At 39.9% G+C, this 17895-nt stretch overlaps 1 protein-coding gene across 1 annotated transcript in view; it reads left to right on the top strand.

Annotated features, from left to right (window-relative positions):
• Window positions 1–641: 641 nt before the first annotated feature.
• lrrc49 (leucine rich repeat containing 49) overlaps window positions 642–17895 on the top strand; it is a 36929-nt gene continuing 19675 nt past the window's right edge. Inside the window, exons 1-11 of the mRNA XM_022741865.1 lie at window positions 642–763; window positions 926–991; window positions 1092–1161; window positions 1329–1568; window positions 1712–1814; window positions 2362–2565; window positions 3480–3546; window positions 7820–7963; window positions 12532–12593; window positions 14778–14925; window positions 17196–17279. Of these exons, the coding sequence (XP_022597586.1) occupies window positions 683–763; window positions 926–991; window positions 1092–1161; window positions 1329–1568; window positions 1712–1814; window positions 2362–2565; window positions 3480–3546; window positions 7820–7963; window positions 12532–12593; window positions 14778–14925; window positions 17196–17279 (1269 nt within the window). The 5' untranslated portion in view covers window positions 642–682. The remainder of the gene's footprint in view (window positions 764–925; window positions 992–1091; window positions 1162–1328; window positions 1569–1711; window positions 1815–2361; window positions 2566–3479; window positions 3547–7819; window positions 7964–12531; window positions 12594–14777; window positions 14926–17195; window positions 17280–17895) is intronic.

Raw genomic sequence — 17895 nt, 5'->3', positions numbered from 1 at the left:
GGGGGCCCTGGTGTTCATATGACCTATGCACCCTTGCTGGCCCCTGTTCTGCTCTCTCTCTGTATGTTATATGTACCCTGTCAAGTACAGACTGTACAGCAGAGTTCATATGGCCACTTAAAGAGCCAGAAGCCGACCAGTTCTACTATTCTGGGACACCACTCTTATGGTGTTATTAACATTTTCATGGTAATTTCACTTAAGACAAATGTATCACACAATATAAACACAATATAAACTAAAATAATACAGTTTTATATATATATATATGTATAACAGTACATTTTCACGCATGGCTCTTCTACAAGGAAGTACCACACTCAACTATTCAACTATTAAAGGTTGCAAAACAAGAATAGAACCCACTTTTGCGACAGTGACAATTTTAGGACTTGTTTCCTTACGGATTGCTTTTTAGTGACACCGGAAGTGAGCGTAACCCAGCAACGCCGTCGTTACCATGGTAACAGTGCTTGTCTCCGAGGAAGTTTGTAGCACCTGACGGAAGTGAACATGGAACATGGTTTTTCGAGCAACAAATCTAAGCTCCACCAAAACAGTTGCAAATGAGTTCGCGTGTCTGTTTTGAAATTTCATGAAGTTGGTACTGACACTGAAATAGAGCTTTTTTTTCTACGTCCAAGGTTGGTCTTCACTTTTAACTCTAGCAAACGTTAGCTAAATGGAGCGGACTGTGGGCAAAACGATACGCTTTCATAAACATAACACCGGGGTCAATGATAATATGTTCCTCGCCCCTATGGTAAGTATTTCTCATAATAGACTTTTACCATTGTTTCACGGTATTTATGCTATGTCGGCCTCAGATTCTGCAGAGAAAATGATCAGTTATCGTTAGCTGAAGTTTGTAGCCTAGCGGTGTCTGTTTCTTTTATCTAATGCAACTGATAAAATATTTCTGCAGGTCAACAGCTGCAAGCTGCACCTTACAAATGTCAAATCAATTGTACCAGAGAGAGCCCAGAGGATGGTGAGTCATGACGTAGAATACATTGAAGACTAAGCCCTTGTGGGTAATTGCTTACGGTTTCCAGAGTGTGCTTCATTATCATGTTTTTACCATTTTACAGTCTGAGTCTCAAGATATTGTAAAAGAAACAAACATGACTTCTGCCCAGACCATAAATCATTCTAACCCAGGTAAGCTTGATCCAGTCCACACATTTGCACAATCACCCACCCACAAACTGCCCAAGAGGTTTTTGTGTGATTCAGCATTATATTGTATATTAATGAATGGCTAAGGTATGTAAATAATATTATGAAGTGTTTGCACCATTTGTTTTACCATACTATTTCCTTTGTAGAAAACAGGTTGCATGCATTCAGCCAGAGAAGATTTGTCCAGACACCTCCGGTGCCATCATTTGCCAGTGACTCTACAGATTGTCCTGCACACAATCTAGTATCACTAGCAGGTGGTACTCAGAGTGGTTTGGCTATGGATTCACATGCTGCACAAGAAGCAAGAGACAAATCTAAGAGACCAATGCAGAATGCAACGGCCGCTTACTACCGCAATGTCTTTAACCATCCCAAGGCAGCAGGTAAATATGGCAACATCACTTAACAAATGATATTATATTATGGAATTGGGAAACTGCTTTATTCCTGATATGAAATTTTACAGTGCACAGATTCTTCTGCAATGCAGTGTGGCATTATATGTACCTTGAATTCACTGTGTCAGGTGGTTCTGGAGGATATCGTTACAACGCGGTCCCTGATTTTCCATTCACTCGATTGCCTTGTGACAGTTTTGCATCCAATTTTCAACGATTTGACTTGGACAGGTACCTCTGGCCTGTTATTTATTTTCTAACAGAATAACAGATTTAGCTTTAGTAGCATAGAACATATTGGTTTAGCTGGAAGTTGCTAAACTCGACACATGATTGACCTGCCATGTTTAATTGCAGTTCTGTGTATCTTTACTTGCAGTATCTTTCGTATTCTTATGTCATCCTATATCATGAAGTTTTGTTAGTGTTATGAACTCAGTCCGTCCATTAACAGTATTTGCACTAGAGATCATAAGACTTTCAACTAAAATGGCTAATACGTCAGGTTGCCACCAGGGAGCAGCAAAGTCCCTTAAAATATCCACACTTTGTTTCTAGCGATCAGTGTTTGCTGACTGGTTTCGCTCTAGTTACTTTACTGGTGATAGTTCAGAAGTAAGTCAGTCAATATATACAGTGACATATTGTCAGTCAACACAAAATCAGTAACATGCATTACTAAACTTCATGGCTTGAAGGTGAAATATTGTTCTTTTGTCATGAAAATGAAGCAGTAATCCATATGAAGCCTAAATTGTGCTAAATGTTTTTTTTCCAGGCGCTGTCTGGAGGAATGCCCCCAGCTGGCATTTATGGAAGACCTGCAACTTCTCAACCTCCAGCACAATCTAATCACAAGGATCCAGCATTTGTCACAAATGCAACAGCTTGTTTTCCTGAACTTGTATGACAATCACATCTCTGAAATGACTGGTATTGAAGCTCTAAGCTCTCTTAGGATTCTTATGCTCGGGAAGAACAGGTTAGTTATCATCACAGGAGTGACAAGCAGGCACATAAAAGAATATGTCATATTTGTCTGAAATGCCTCTGTTACATGTAGTAGGTTGTGTTGTGCAGTTTATATTTGTAGTAGTATCACATAAGCTGTAGAGTAGGTGATAGTCTAGAGACATCACATGCTTTATTGTTTTTTTCTGTAACATATTTAAAGGAGACCTTTTACATATTTCTTACATACAAAAAAAAATGTACAAGATGGTCCAGTTATATCCTGATGTAGTGTAAATGTTGCTTGTAGGTTATTCAAGATATCCTGTTGCATTTGAGTGTTTTATAACCTTTCTGCTGCTACATTGTAATCCTCAGAGAGTGTTTTCCAGCATGTGCCCTTATTTCAGTGTTGGCTTTGTTTCAAAAGGTCTCAAAAAGATTTAAAGTCACAAATAACAGTGAATGACATCAAGATCTTACAGTTAGACTCCAGCATTTGTTCCACTTTCTATAAAACATCATGCTTTTCTTTTCAGACTTTCCTCCAGGGCCATCTGTGTAGTTCCTGAAGAGTAAAGAATACTCTTCATACTCTTCATACTCTTCATACTCTTCATACATGGCATTTTTGAAGAGACTGCAGCCTTTCATCCTGAACTGTAATTTGATCTAAATCCATATGGACAGTCCTGAACAATAAGTCACTGTACACTACTGTATGTTCAGTTTCCTCGGGGAATGCAACCTTTCAATACGCTGTCCTTTGCTTGATATCCATTCAAAACACCCCCACCCCCCAACCCCGCCAGGCAACTGCACCTGGTACAGTCGAGAAAGCTAAAATGTGTTATAGATTGTTGACATGATCTGTGACAAATTGTATTTCATGCACATTTTATGTAATAATTTCCATTTTATGTCACTTCCTCCTTATATTCTCAGAATCCAGAAGATTTACTGCCTGGGAAACCTGTCCAAACTGAATATCCTAGATCTGCATGACAATCAGGTACCGTTCCTTTACCATACTTCTATGTGTGTGTTTAGTCTTGTTTGTTTAGTTGCCATTACTGTAATCGATATACATGATATTCAGCTGCAAAGTTTTGTAGAAGTGGATTGTCTCTTCCACCTCCTCCACAGTGTTGATTACTAGTGGTTTGCTATGTGAGAGACAGCTCGCTTAATATAAAAGAGTTATACAGACATGACAGCAGGACACCAAGAAGAGAATTTATGTAGTCATGCTCATTCTAAACCCTTTATCTTAGTTCACTGACCTATAAAACGAAGCCTATTCAGTGCAGTCATTATAACCAAATTGTCCCCTTGTTACCATCAAACATTTGAAATAGTGCAGCACTATTTTGTATATTGAGTGTCCTAAACCCTGTTAGGAACAAATAGGTCATGTCTAGGAATCCTTCTCCTTTTGGTGTTGCAATGTGTTATTTAAGCCAGAACTCTGATGGGCATTATGATCCTCCTTTTATCTACCTTAGTTTTTAGGGACGTTTAATTTAGTTCACGGCACTTTTAGAGAACAAAAGACTGAAAACCATCAGAACCCACAAGCTCTTATCTAGGGTCTACTCTCACAGCCGTTTCCTAATTGACCCTAGCATAATTTATTCAACAGGCACAACTCTTTCTACACTCCGTTGACAGTTTATAGGTACACAGAGCTAAAACTAATGCAGACTGACACAGCAATCCTGCAATAAACCGTCCCTTCATGATGGTTATTATGTTCAGTTTTGGTTGAAATTGTTTCAGAGAGGTGTTGATTCAACTTTGTTAGTTTTGGAGGCTGCAGTTTGTGGTGCTGTTGATTTGTATTGCATTATATAGACAGGTGTTTCAGCACTGGCAATGGTTTTGAGCTGTAGCAGATTACACTATTCTGCAATCAATTTCAGTCTAAATGTATTATTGGGGACTGTTTGCTCAGCCTCCGCAGTAGAGCCTGTCTCACTGATATTAAAAGCCAGAATAATCAAATGATGTAAGTAATGCTGATGTCAGATGGGGATTTTAGCAGCTCTTGGAAAAGGAAGAAAGAATAGAAAGGCTTCCCTTGGTCAAATTAGTGTTTTGCCAGCATGCCGCCCACGCCTGTCCTCAGAGAGCTACTCCAGAGCCCTGGTAAGACTCCCTCCCTCTTTAATGTTGGCTGCTCTTTACATGAGCAGGCGTCGCAATTACTATTCAATGACTGCTACAATGTTAGGTTATTTTTCCTGACAGAAGATACTTCGTTGCCTTCAGCTCTATCCATTGGCTGTGTTTCCTACATTAAATAGTTAATTTAAACAGTTTTGATAATTTGACAATTAAAGGTAATGACTTTAGAATGAAGTAATAAATATAATCTTTTGCACTCTCCTTGCTGGTAATGAGAGCACATTGTATTGATAGGTAGCCATTTGTTGGCAGGTGCCTGTTGAGGAGCAGATGATAAAGCTATTATTCCAACCAGGACAGGTTGCTTTTCAGTCACTGACCTCAAAACCTCCTGTTTTATGCACTTAAATAACTGTTCAATTGCCTTTATTCAACGTTTTCCAAACTCACCAGAGACCTGACCACCCAAATGTTATGTGAAACACTGCACAATGATAATACAAGATGATGAAGAGAATGAATTCAGTGAGGGAAATAATAGATGAATGAATTAAAATAATGTTGAAGTCATGGTTATTCTACCCAGTCAGGTTATAATTTAGTCACTATTGGCCAAAGAACACCAGCTGCTTGTCCTCTTTCCTTTTGTGTGCATGCTTTAACCACAAGTTGTACATCACTGTCATCCTTTCTTTTTCCCATCCTCTAGCAGGGTGGCTCACATCACTCCCGACCTTTTTTCTCTATCTTTCCACCCATTTACTTCTGTAACAGGATGCTATTCAAAATGAGATATTCTCTTTGGGAGTGTGCATCCATCTCACACTCGGTCTGAGTGATCAAGCAGTGGGGCTACACTGTGATCTGACATTGTTGGAAAACCAATTTTTCTCATTTTTTATTCACATTTTAAAGACTTTTCTACTAATGTTTAACAAATACTGTACACACAACAGCAATCCTCTACACTCAAATCCAAATATAATTGCTACTCACATATTTCAAGTGTTTATTAGAATTAAATCTTACACATATCCAACATTTGAACCACCTTACCATATCATATTCTGAATGCCTGACCTACACCATTGGAAAGCACCTAATTCATGATGTGTAACACAAGATCCTCAAATATTTTCAAAAAAGGTTATCCAAAATCTGCTTCAGTTTATGTAGAGATACTGTGTCTGTGTGTTGACAGAAGTTTGAGATACAGACGCCGGTCCTGTGTAGGTCAACGATGCCCCAGTCTGGGGCTTAGATAATGTTAACTTTGTGAGAGTGCATTAACTTTGTGAGAGTGTGTTAATATTTTCAGGTGTGGGTCATGTCATGTCATGTCCTGATTGTGTGTTGATTGAGGGTATTCACCCCAGTGACACCATAACACAACTATTGTAAAGCCTTTGAATGCAGCATGATGATCTCATTCTGTTGCATCCAGCACTAGAAGAGACTGTGTTATTATGGTTTTTGGAGTGAACTTGATGCACCGGGTTCATTGTTATGTTTTTTTAAACAGTGCTACAATCTGCATATGTGCACACAATGTCATTACACTTTGGACAGAAACTTCTTTAGTTAGAGTTGGTATCCATACAGTTTTTTAAATAATAAATTGACAACAATCTATGTGTTGAGTTATAATACAACACGCAACTGAATTTGCTCGAGTTGGAGACACTCGTCATATTGTGCATTAGAGAAATATTGATTGCACCTGTCCTAGCTGACAGTGAAAAACATCACAATGAACATAAGTTATGAATGCTAACATAAGTACTGTTAAAAGTTAAAAACTTATAGGTGTGAACATCTGTACGTGCCTATTGTGATTTATTCAGGACATTAATGTCTAAGGGGATGAAGGACATTTTAAAGGTGTTCCTCTTGACAGGTACCTTATAGTGATGGCCTGATGGCAGTAGCTGGAAGAACTGATGGAGGGGGTGAAAGGGATCCTATGTAACATATGTTTGTTTTTTCATGCATTAAACCAGAGCCACACATAGTTTGCATTACTGCTGTAGACTTCTCACCACTGCAGACAGTGACAACATGAGAAAGGTAATGGTGGTGCTCCACTGATTTTAAATGTGAAATTCAATTTACCAGTCACACACAGTACTGCGGATGTATAAACACTTAACCAGCTCTTTTGAGAAATCTTGCAATTGACTTAGCAGCTACAAATTTTAATTAACAGAAAGCCTCCGTTACAAACTACTCCTACTTCTACTACAACTTTGAAAGATTTTGCGTTTACCGGGAAGGGAGGAGACATAAATATCTTTACTGATGATACACAATCATATGTGTCTGTGTACCTGTACCCTAAAAGCCATGTTGCTGCTTATCTGTATCTTTGTTTCTAATTTCAAGATGTCATTATTTTATTCTTAGCAAAATTCTATTCTGTTTGACCTGTTTGACATTTGAGCTGCAGAGGTAAAGAGTATTGTATTTTGAAAGAATCCTTGAAACCCTGATGTCCTTTTGAACTTACCTTCACATGTACAGTGTACATTGTAGGGGGCAAACACATCATTCTCATGGTAACAGCCACTGGGAATTCTTCTGAAGTATGTCAAGTGTCAGTATGACAGAGGCCCCTGAGTAATCTCTCCCAGAGAGACAGGGGGAGAAAGCAGGGTAAGATTTCTCATCTGACTGACCCTTAGCTACTTGTTTGTCATTGTGATTTGAGAAGTCAAACAGAAGTCAGGCCTTGATGTAATTTACTGAATAGTCAGTCATTCAACATGCTCACTTGTCATAAAGATAGTTGCTGTGAAATGGTTCACTTGACGTATGTGAGACGAATGGAAGTGTCCTTTCTGTTTTAGTGTCAATAACCTGACGGATTAGCCTCAGGCATTGCAAAGAAAATGGAGAACACTGCTTTTGGGGTTTCATTCACCCCACAACATTAAGCTGTGTGCAGACCAAAGAATTCTGAATAGATTTTATCCAATGACATTTAAATACATGACTTGAATGTGAGATTGAGCACTGACTGTAGACAATTCAAGTGTGTTATGCTCTGCTAGTCCTGCCTCTCTCTGCGTCACTCTGTATGTAGAATATGATTATCTAGATTGCTGTTTGACATAACTCTATGTTAAGCTCTGTCTCTGTCTCACTGTGCTTTCATGCAGATCTGCAGGATAGAAAACGTGTCTCACCTGAGTGAGTTGCGGGTGTTGAACCTGGCAGGAAACAACATCTCCAGAGTAGAAAATCTGCAGAGGCTGTACTGTTTGACTGACCTCAACCTGAGGCACAACTGCATATCTTTTGTGGTAAGGGGCCTCTTTCCCAATTACTGACAGCTACTACACAGTCACACAAAGAAAAAGGCACCAACTGTTCAGTGAACACTGTCTCATTTTCTGCCCTTTCCCTCTGTGGGGCTTCTATTTTCTCGCACTTGGAAGTGCAAGCAGGAGTTAGAAATATTATGAACACGTGTTACAAGACACCCCAGTAAGTAGTAGAAGCAAAAAAGATATTTGCAGGATACAGGAGATACAGACTTGAAAACTTTTGTTTTGGCTGCTACCACTGCAGGATTTAAGTATATTTTTGCAGAGGTCTGATGATATGCACTGAGGCAGCTGTATCTGATCTGTACATCTTATACTGCATATATGCATCCTACACATGTATTGAGTCAGTGTTGTAATAATTCAAACATGGTCCCAGATTGTAAACAGTACAGTTGCCCTGTGGATTTTAAGAGCTGGGTTGGTGTTCATCTCAGGTGTATAATAGCTCCTTTACCTGTGAAGGTCTTGCAGCTGCCAGTGATAAATTTTCTGTATTTTTTTGCATTTTGATGAACAAACGACCACACACACATACCGTTCCTCACAGGATAAAGGTGCTGGTGGTGTGCTTCATCTTTCATCTTCATGCCATTCCTTTGGACCAGGTCCTTTGGATGGTTACTGTTTCCTCCATTACGGGATCACATGCAGCAGTTTTTACTGTCACAAAATAATAAACACAGGAATTACATCAATAGAATCTTTGTAAGAAAGTCTATGGTGAAATGTATCTCATTGGCGTTACCTAGGGAGACGCAGCTCATTACCCACAACCACCCACCGACTTTCTGGCGCAGATAAAAAGAAACTGGATATTCTAAACACGGAAATTCACTCCCCTTGGTTTCTATAGTTTAAATCTGATAAACAGAACAGTGCATGCCAAAACAGGCCCCTTCATTTGTATGCAAATCCCCTAAGCCCTTTCCTGCTTTTTGGGGTAGAAAATACGAACTGAATCCAACATTGTGTTGCATGAAACCTCTTCCCATCACTCACCCTGTCCTCTGCCTGCAAGTTCTGATCAAGAACCACTTCCAGTTCTAATTATTGGATGTAATGTTTTGTTTGTTACACGAGAGGAAAAATGCTTCCCCTCAGCAGATTCTCCAGTCTCTGTCATTAGTGGTATTTGCTGCCAAGTGCTTACATCAAGCACAAAGTAAATAACCAGGTTTTGTCCAGGTTTTCCCCTTTTATGAAAGGAGAGGCAAATGAAAAGTGGACTGAGAAAGAAATGCTGTCATTGACTTTGAAAACAAGTTTTAGACTTGGTTATATGTTGGGCCCAGTTATCCAATACATACAAGCATGTTATATATGGATATAGTATGTTCAAAAGGACATTTTAAACAGGTGTACATGTACAGTTTTTTGACACATCTGAACACTTGTTGCATTTGCATACTATAATACATGTAATACTTGTACAAATAATTAGACTAATAATTACATGATGTATACTTAGGGTCATTATGTAATGCATCTAAATACTTTTTGTAAACATATTTCAGTTAACCTGTGTCATCACACTGTTTTGTTCCAGAGGCTGTTTTTCATACTCATTTTTTTATAGTTGTGAAGTGATTTCTACTTAAATCCATTATATTTTCATATACATGACAGCTTTGTTACACTCCAATGCTTGCAACACAATCACTCAGTGATGATTAATCCGATAAGCATTTCTGAAGATGTTTATTGTTTACCCTTGCTCTCAGGTGGGTCTTCCTGTTGAGAAATCCGTGACAGGCAGTCGTTTTTGGCACCAGGAACAGTTGGAACAGTGAGGTAGTCTGCATGAGCAGTGATAAAACAGATAAAGTAAAAAGGCATCACCCAGATGGTGACCGACTCTATGGATTAGCAGTTTGCACAGTTTTTTTTCCATTGGGCTTGACTTCTTGTGGGTCAGTATTGAGTCAAGCAACATCAGAATAGAAGGTGTAGTTCTGCTGTCAATTAATTAGTTCAGTACAGTGTGTCTGTGTGTGTGTCTGTGTGTGAGATCTGTTCTACTTTTTACATGCTCTTGCGTCTGAGAGGATCTATGTGGATGAACGAACGTGGTGTCCCAAAGTTCTTTGGAAAATAATTGAGTTATGTCTGAAGTAGAGTAACAGCAATAGTGAGTAATTCCAAGTTTACAAAATATGACCTTTAAGGCCAAAACATTGTTGTTACAAAGAGAAACTCAAACTTCTACAACTAAAAATCCAAGAAAAAAAAATCACATTTCTGACAAAACATTTTGGTTGACAGCTGATCCCTGTGAAGTGTAGAACAAGACCAACACTACAGTGTTCACACAACAGCATCTGCATTCTAGCACATAATACCGGAGGCCAGATGTGTGCCAGCTTAACTCACATCTCAAGTCTGTGCTATTCACAGAGCAGCCACAAACCCAACAGCTTACAATCTTTGAAACCCTCTCAGCATCTACATGTATGTGTGTTTATTTGAGCAGCTTTCATGCCATTTTGTGGGGTGTGTTGTTGCATGCAACACAGACAATGGTGGTGAGAGGTAGTCCTGTGTTTGTGGAGTAATGCCCCTGTCAAAGCTCAGAAGGAGTGTGAAAAATAAAAACACGCAAGCTGTCAGTGAGAAGAGGGTGGAGCTGGGATAAAGAGGTGAAGGCACGGGCACACAGACACATAAATACACCCCAGCAGGCAAACAAGCACACACTCAGACACACAGCAACAAAGCTGTACCCAATCGCACATCAGATCCTGTTCGCTGATTGGATCTGATCAATCAGGTTCTTTGAAAAAGACACGACATTGGTGGCCGATTGTTATGCAGCACATCAGCTCAGTGATGACATCATCCTGTCTGAGATGGGCTGCTATATTTAGTCTCAGACAGCGTGCTGCTTCACCAGCATCCATACAGTGGCTGGCAGAGACAGAAACTCTGGGAGTGTGGTGGAGGGTCAGTATTAGCTAGCACTGGATGGCGTGACTTGCAGTTTTTTTAAAGAAGGAAAGAACACAGCCCTGTATTGCAGATACACACAAAACATCAACAATCTAAAGCTGAGACACGTTTCCTTTGTTAGTGGTTATATGACTGACTGTTCAGCCTCAACATTTGGCTATAATGTGTTAAATACAGAGCTTTAAACATGCTATGTAGCTTTTGTTAGCTTTGGACAATGCCATGCTAGCTGTTCCCACTCTTTGTAAGGTAAGGTAACTGGATACCAGCAGTAGCTTCACATTTACTGTGCAGACATGAAAGTGGCATCAGTTTTGTCATCTAATTCTCACACACAAGGTTAATACATGTTTTTCTCAAAGCATCACACAAGTCCTGTAATGTTGAGGCTGAATATTCACTGAAATATGACAGATAACTCATTGTATTCTAACTTGTTGTTAGACATTAGATTAAACTAATATATACATTTTTCACAGGTAATATTATTTCATTACATTAATTCCACAGATCAAGTGTCAAATGATGTAACACAGCAGCCAAACACAAAACACAACAGACAAAGGTTCTCTCCGGCAATGCTCATGATGTCTCATGTACTATAGTCAGCATGTTGGCTGTTGGAATCGATAAAACAAGGATGGGTAACTGTGCACTGTATTTATATGGTTGTGTGGACAGGGGTTGTGGAATTTTTTTTAAAAATATTAAGACTGTGTAGCACATTGTGGCACCGTTCTCTGCAGATAAGCTAGCATAGCCTAAATGCTAAGCTAAGATCTCATTTGAATGAAGACTGGCAACAGTGCTGAGCGAGGCTGTGGGGCGGTGGCTGCAATATGGGCGGCCGCTGACGCAGCTCATTCAGACTGCTGCTGGGCGTGTCCACTTTAGTTCCAGCATGTGCAACACTGACCATACTCTCAGACACACAGACCGTGACACTACTGAATGTGATTTCCCCCACACTGCCATCTGATCAGCTGAAGTCATTGGGGTTGTGACATTGCCTACATCCATGTGTGTCCTCTCCAGCTTGCCAGCTGGCCAACTGGCCAGCTGCTGCTCTTTACCCCACCCCCTCACTAAATTCTGCATTGATTTCGATATCTGTGCCTGCCTACAAAGAAACAACCCCATCCCAGTCAGTTTTCATTTCATCCAAGCTATTGTTCTTGCATTACAAGGTACAGTAGCTAACTGCTCAGTGTGTGTGAGTCTGGATGTATGTGTTCCAGTGAGCATTTTGAGTCAGCCTCCTGCAGCAGGGGATCTCTGCATTAGCGCAGCATACACTCTGCTCTCCCTCCCCTCCCCCTTTCCTCCTCATGCCTTCTCTCTCACACTCTCTCTCTCCTGCCCCTCCTCTCCATGTGCAGACAAGGCAGCGTGCTGTATGTGTGTGTGTGCATGCGCAGGGTGGATGGGGATGCTGTATGTTGGAGCTGAGAGCTGCAAGGTGACTGAGGGAATGGAGAGGGATACAGAGCTCTGACGACAGTGACGATGCAGTGCCCTCTTCCCGACCACCTTCTCCTCTTCACATCCCTCCATCTCTCTCTCTTCCCTCTCCCTCTTTCTCTTTCTCTTTCTAGACTGAGGTGGACCGCCTGCCCTGCTTGCAGCGCCTCTTTCTCAGCTGCAACAACATCACCAGGTAAGAGCTTGCACCGCTTAACTCCCTCCTGCCCACAGGGAGGCAGGGACAGGGATAGTGGCTGGACAGTGCCACGTCCCCTCCCTTGGCCCCTGGCAGGGCCTGGCCAACGAGCTGCAGGCGGAACACCCATAAACATGCACAGCCACACACAGATTTGTTGTAGTGAGCAGTTTCTGTAACCTAGAAAACATAAACCTGGATGTGTTCTTTATTGTCGGTAATTAGCATGCTGTTACCTAAGAAATGGGTGTGACAATTCTTTAAAGTTATGCAGATAACAGAGAAGCCGGCTGAGAGAAGGTAGTTCACTTCCACAAAAAACTAATGACAGGGTGATGATGGTTTAGTGAATTCAGGAGCAGCATTGCTAGGTAAGGGTGTGTAGGATGAATGAGAGGTGTGTTTTGTTGCTTAGTGCAAACATCAACGTGCTTTACACACTTTTTCCAGTATGTGTACTCCTTTTTTTCTCTTTGCTTCTCTCCCTCTGAGCCTGGCCATCAAGATATCATAGAGTTAACTTGTTAAAGCAGCATAGCCTTAGAAAGCTTTAAAATTGCTTGGTGTTTGCCTGGAGGTGAGGCCTGTATGCAGGATTCAGGGTGGGACAGTGTTCATTAGCCTCCCTGACGATAGTCACCTTGTGCTGTGATAGATCTGACCTGACGTTTCAAACCAGCCCTGCTGTTCTAGTGTCTGTATGATTTGGTATCTGACACACTGTTATAGAGAGAATCATGACAAAGAAATAGGCAACAAATAATCAGTTTGTATTCTTTCATTCCTTTATTATTCTACTTTTAGTAAAGGTATTTTAATAAAAGATGCTCTCTTGAATATATGGTTATAATGGCTGTATAGAAAGCTGGGTCGTGTACCTTTTTGAAACTGTTCAATGCTGATAGGAGAAACAGTTGTGCTCTGTTGCTAGGTAGAGGGACAGACCACACTTGTCTACTTGGTGCAGTCAGTTTGCTCATTAGAAGATGTTGGAGTAAAAAATCATGAATTTTTGCAATTATTAATTTCACTTACCATATTATTAAGTTAAGTTGAACACCTTGTGAAATACAAGCAAAGCAGAACTAATGATAAGAAGTCAGTAAAGAAACGTGCATGGACTGAAGTGCTACTATAGATGAAGTTGGAAGCTACCCAGTTTTCAGCCACACCCCACTCTGCACACACAGCACACATACTGTATATTTTTGATCTTCACTATACATACCTCCAGGGATCCAGGGACAGGTACACAGAGATGTTTCATTACTGCCACTATTATTGATCAGTTTTGTTGTAGTAACGATACCCAAGAGGGAATGTGACTATGATTATGAATGCAATATTTATGCAAAATGTATGAGATGTAGTTAAACACCACTGGGATCTCAAGTAATCACTGTGAAAACCCCCCTCATTATTTTTGTATATAATGTAATAGAAGGCCACAGACCTCCAGTATTTCCTCACTACATTCCAGGGCAGAAGAGTGGCTGTAACTACTGTCATTCTAAGATAAGAAGAAAAAAAAGTTCGACTTGTTCAGATTTTTCAAATTAGTACCATTTCCAGATGACTGCAATTGATATTAGATTTGTGAAATTTTGCTTTGCATTTGTTAAAGCTTCAATAGTGCTCCCTAATGGCTGTACTGGCTTTAATAGTTCATCAAGGTTACCATTATCCAGCCGAGCCCTCTTGTGCATCCAAAGAGACTTCTGGCTAGGATCAGGCACAGTGCAGTGCTGTAGGTCCATATGTAGTTCCAGGCAAATGATTCATCAAGGTTATTATCGCAAATTAGCAATGATAGAATCTCCACTGCACATAACATGACTGTGCTTTTTCATGTCTCCTTTGGCCAAAGGGTGATATCAACAGTGTAGCGGTTTTTTCTCTCTTCATTGCGCCCTGAGTAATGTCAGGCTGCCAGTGTGCCAGTGAAATTACCAGTTTTTCATGTCTTGTTTTAGCTTGGCTTCATTCTGTCAATATATTGAAAGCATAGATTAAAGGTTCAAGAAGATAAACATAAATGGGGGGGATTAGTCTTTTTTGACTTACCCTGTGGATGACTCAAGCTTCCCGATACTTATTTAGGTCACCATGCCTCTGAATCATTGTAAAGTGTTCAGTGTTTTTAGTGTTGTTCAAAATGTTTTTTCTTCGTTTCGTTTCTAGTTTTGATCAGCTAGCCTGCCTTGGAGAGTCGCGCTCCCTTTCTGAGCTCACCCTGGATGGGAATCCTGTAGCCCTGGAGACATGGTACAAGCAGGCCGTCCTGCGCTGTGTGCTTCATCTGAGACAGCTGGATATGAAGCGCATCACAGTAAGAGTGAACTGATTAACTATGTCTGTGTGTGTTTACAAGAGGAAAACTGGCCACTGGCCAAATGGCGCTAATTATGGCTGTTATATTTTTTTTGATTTATAGTCCTTTCATATATTTTTCCTGTGTTTTTGCATTTTAAGTACAGCAACTCACATGATTACAATGGGAGGCATCATGTGAATATCATTATCAAACATATAACAGGTTGATCCAGAAATATTGATGGAAGCAAAGAATCAAAGGAAATTTGATCACACATAAGAATGCTGACAGTTTGGTGGTCCTGTATATTGTTTACCTAACATGATATGCTAAATCTTGATTAGACGTTCACATTAAATTAATGGTCCAAACCTTTAAAGCCACCGTCTGAGTATATGTTCCTCAAGGCCCTCTACATGTTGAATCTTGAGGGTGACTCTGTGTTGACACAAACATTATTACGATTTCACAGATCAAGACAAACTTCAGATGAACCCACAGGCAGTCTCCCATTCACTGTCAGTGGGGCGTCTCCAAGCTCCTGTACATCTTGATGATGCTATACTCGTTAGTCTTTGTTCTTTGATATTGGTGCAGCATTCATCATGTTCTTAGTTGCGTATTAGAGGCTAAAATGCATCAGTGACTAAATTGTGACTATGAGCTAAACATTTACACATAATGTATGTCTGATCTAACAAAACAATGATTTTTCTCAAGCATAAACATGAAGTCATTGTATTTAAACACTGTACCAGCAAAGCGCTACAGTGAAATATCAGTATGCTTTCAGAGGCTGTCAAGCAGGGAACACCCAGGTCTGAGCTTGTACTTTAAAGGAATCTGAAAGTACCACACACCTTGCCCTCAGAACATACTGCTGATGATATGGTGAAAAAAAACTCATAACTCCAATTTCAACAATTTTCATGTTTTTACTTGAATTTTAAGGTACATGTGGTCCTCAACAGGTTTAGCAAGTTTCATGATCCGATGATCCATTAAATCCCCCTCAACAAACTACTGTCTGTAGCTGTCAATCCTGAAAACCGGGCTATTGTTTTATTTCCAGAAAGTTTTCTTTTGGGATATGCAAAGTTTTGATTTGACAACACAAATGTCAGCCCAGCACTGGAGTTTCAAACTATGTCATGATATTGCTGCGGGGGAAACTTCATAGTAGCCACTGAAGATCCCGATTTTCCCCTCCCAACTGATTTGGAAAACCTTGCCCCCAGTGCACTATACTGTTAGTAGAAGTGACATCAGATTATCTGAGATAAAATCTATGTTTGACTGCTGAGAGTTTGGCTATTATTTATGAATTGTGGTGAGTTAATACTGCAAATTAGGAGATACAGTAGTACTGTTCTGCTTTGGGGTAAATTGCTGTGGGGATATACTCTGTGTGACAGATGTGTTTGGATTATTTCAAAAACTAAATAAGGGAAGTTAAAACAACACACATACAAGCTGTCGCTGAATCAAGATATTATCAGTTGGCTTATTTTGATTAATAAAACATAATACCACTCTGATCGTATTATTTACATGAAAATAAATTCAAAATAGCAAATAGAGCTTATTTATTAAAGATAACTATCACATTTACAGGGAAATCTAATATTATAGATAATTAGATTTTAAAGGAAATAAATTAAATATGTTGTAACATGTTTTCATTTTATTATTCAATTGGATATATTGTATTTGACTGAAACATTAACAGCCAAATAATCAATCTAATAGACTGCTACCCAAACAAAGACATTATTATTGCTGAAAAACAGCACTCATATTGATAAATTTCACAGAATATCATATACAGTGGTAATTTTTCCCATTACAAACTGTCCTCCTCAGTGACATACAGCTCTAGCCTTCAAATCTTTCTCCACTAGCTGACATCAGTGCTTTTACTTCAGCGAGGCTAGAATTTTGCCTCTATTGATCAGACTGAAGCATCGTCTCTGCTAGCTTGTCACATACAGCGGAATATCCCCCAGCTCTCAGCTGGCACACTCAGATTGTGTTGGCAGCATTGCATTCTGGGAGTTTTGGCTTTCCCCAACAGCTGGGCTCAGTTGATCTCAGACTGAAAATCAGACAGATAATCCTGTGATGCATCCGGCTGGTGTGAGAATATCTCCTAGCCTCCACAGTGGTCCAGTTCTGGTGTAGAGAATGGTCTTTCTGACGGTGTCTTTTGTGGTTCCCCTCTCTCCTGAATAATTCAGAGCTCATGAATGGAGCGGCACTCTGATTGCTCTAGCTATCTTTTTCAGGACGAGGATCGGCGCATGGCTGGTGTACAAGCTCGAAAAGAGGAGGAGAAGAAGAGGGAGAGTCACAAGCAGACCATTCATAAGGTACCACTCTGATCGGATCTGTTCTTGTTGTCTTTGTGTGCCTGGATTTAGAGATCAAATGTACAACAAATACAAAATGGTAGCTTACATCTCAGACAATAAATTAACAAGTGTCCTCTGAAGTTCCCTTTTTCACAAACTGCTTGTTGTTCGATTAGTTATTCTGGGTAGGAAGTAGACAATTAGTCGCAAATGTTCAAAGTACTAGACAGAGCTTTGATAACATCAAAGCTTTTAACATTTTAAAAGTACCACATATTACACATTAGAGATGAGATCTGATTAACAGTGTTTTACCCATTCGCTGAATGCAATATTCAGCATATTAAAGAATTAGGCCATTATGATTATGGTATCCAGGCTCACGTAAGGTAAAGTGTATATTTGGACAATAACCAACCTCTTTGGCCTCTTAATGGTACTTTTAACAATAATCTGCATCTATTTTTTTCAACTTACCCATCAAAACATATTTGATAAGAAAGCTCTGCAACATTTAGGTCATGTTTAGGATTTGTTTTCCCCATTTTTCATGTGTTTTCTAATTTATGTGTCATGGGGTTGTTAGGGCTGTGTTTTATTGGGCCATTAAATACATGTTTTGAAGGACATGAAC

This window comes from Seriola dumerili, unplaced genomic scaffold (assembly GCF_002260705.1).
Source record: "Seriola dumerili isolate Sdu_G_001 unplaced genomic scaffold, Sdu_1.0 BDQW01000003.1, whole genome shotgun sequence".
Lineage (NCBI taxonomy): Eukaryota > Metazoa > Chordata > Actinopteri > Carangiformes > Carangidae > Seriola > Seriola dumerili.
This window is presented reverse-complemented; position numbering and strand designations above follow the sequence as displayed.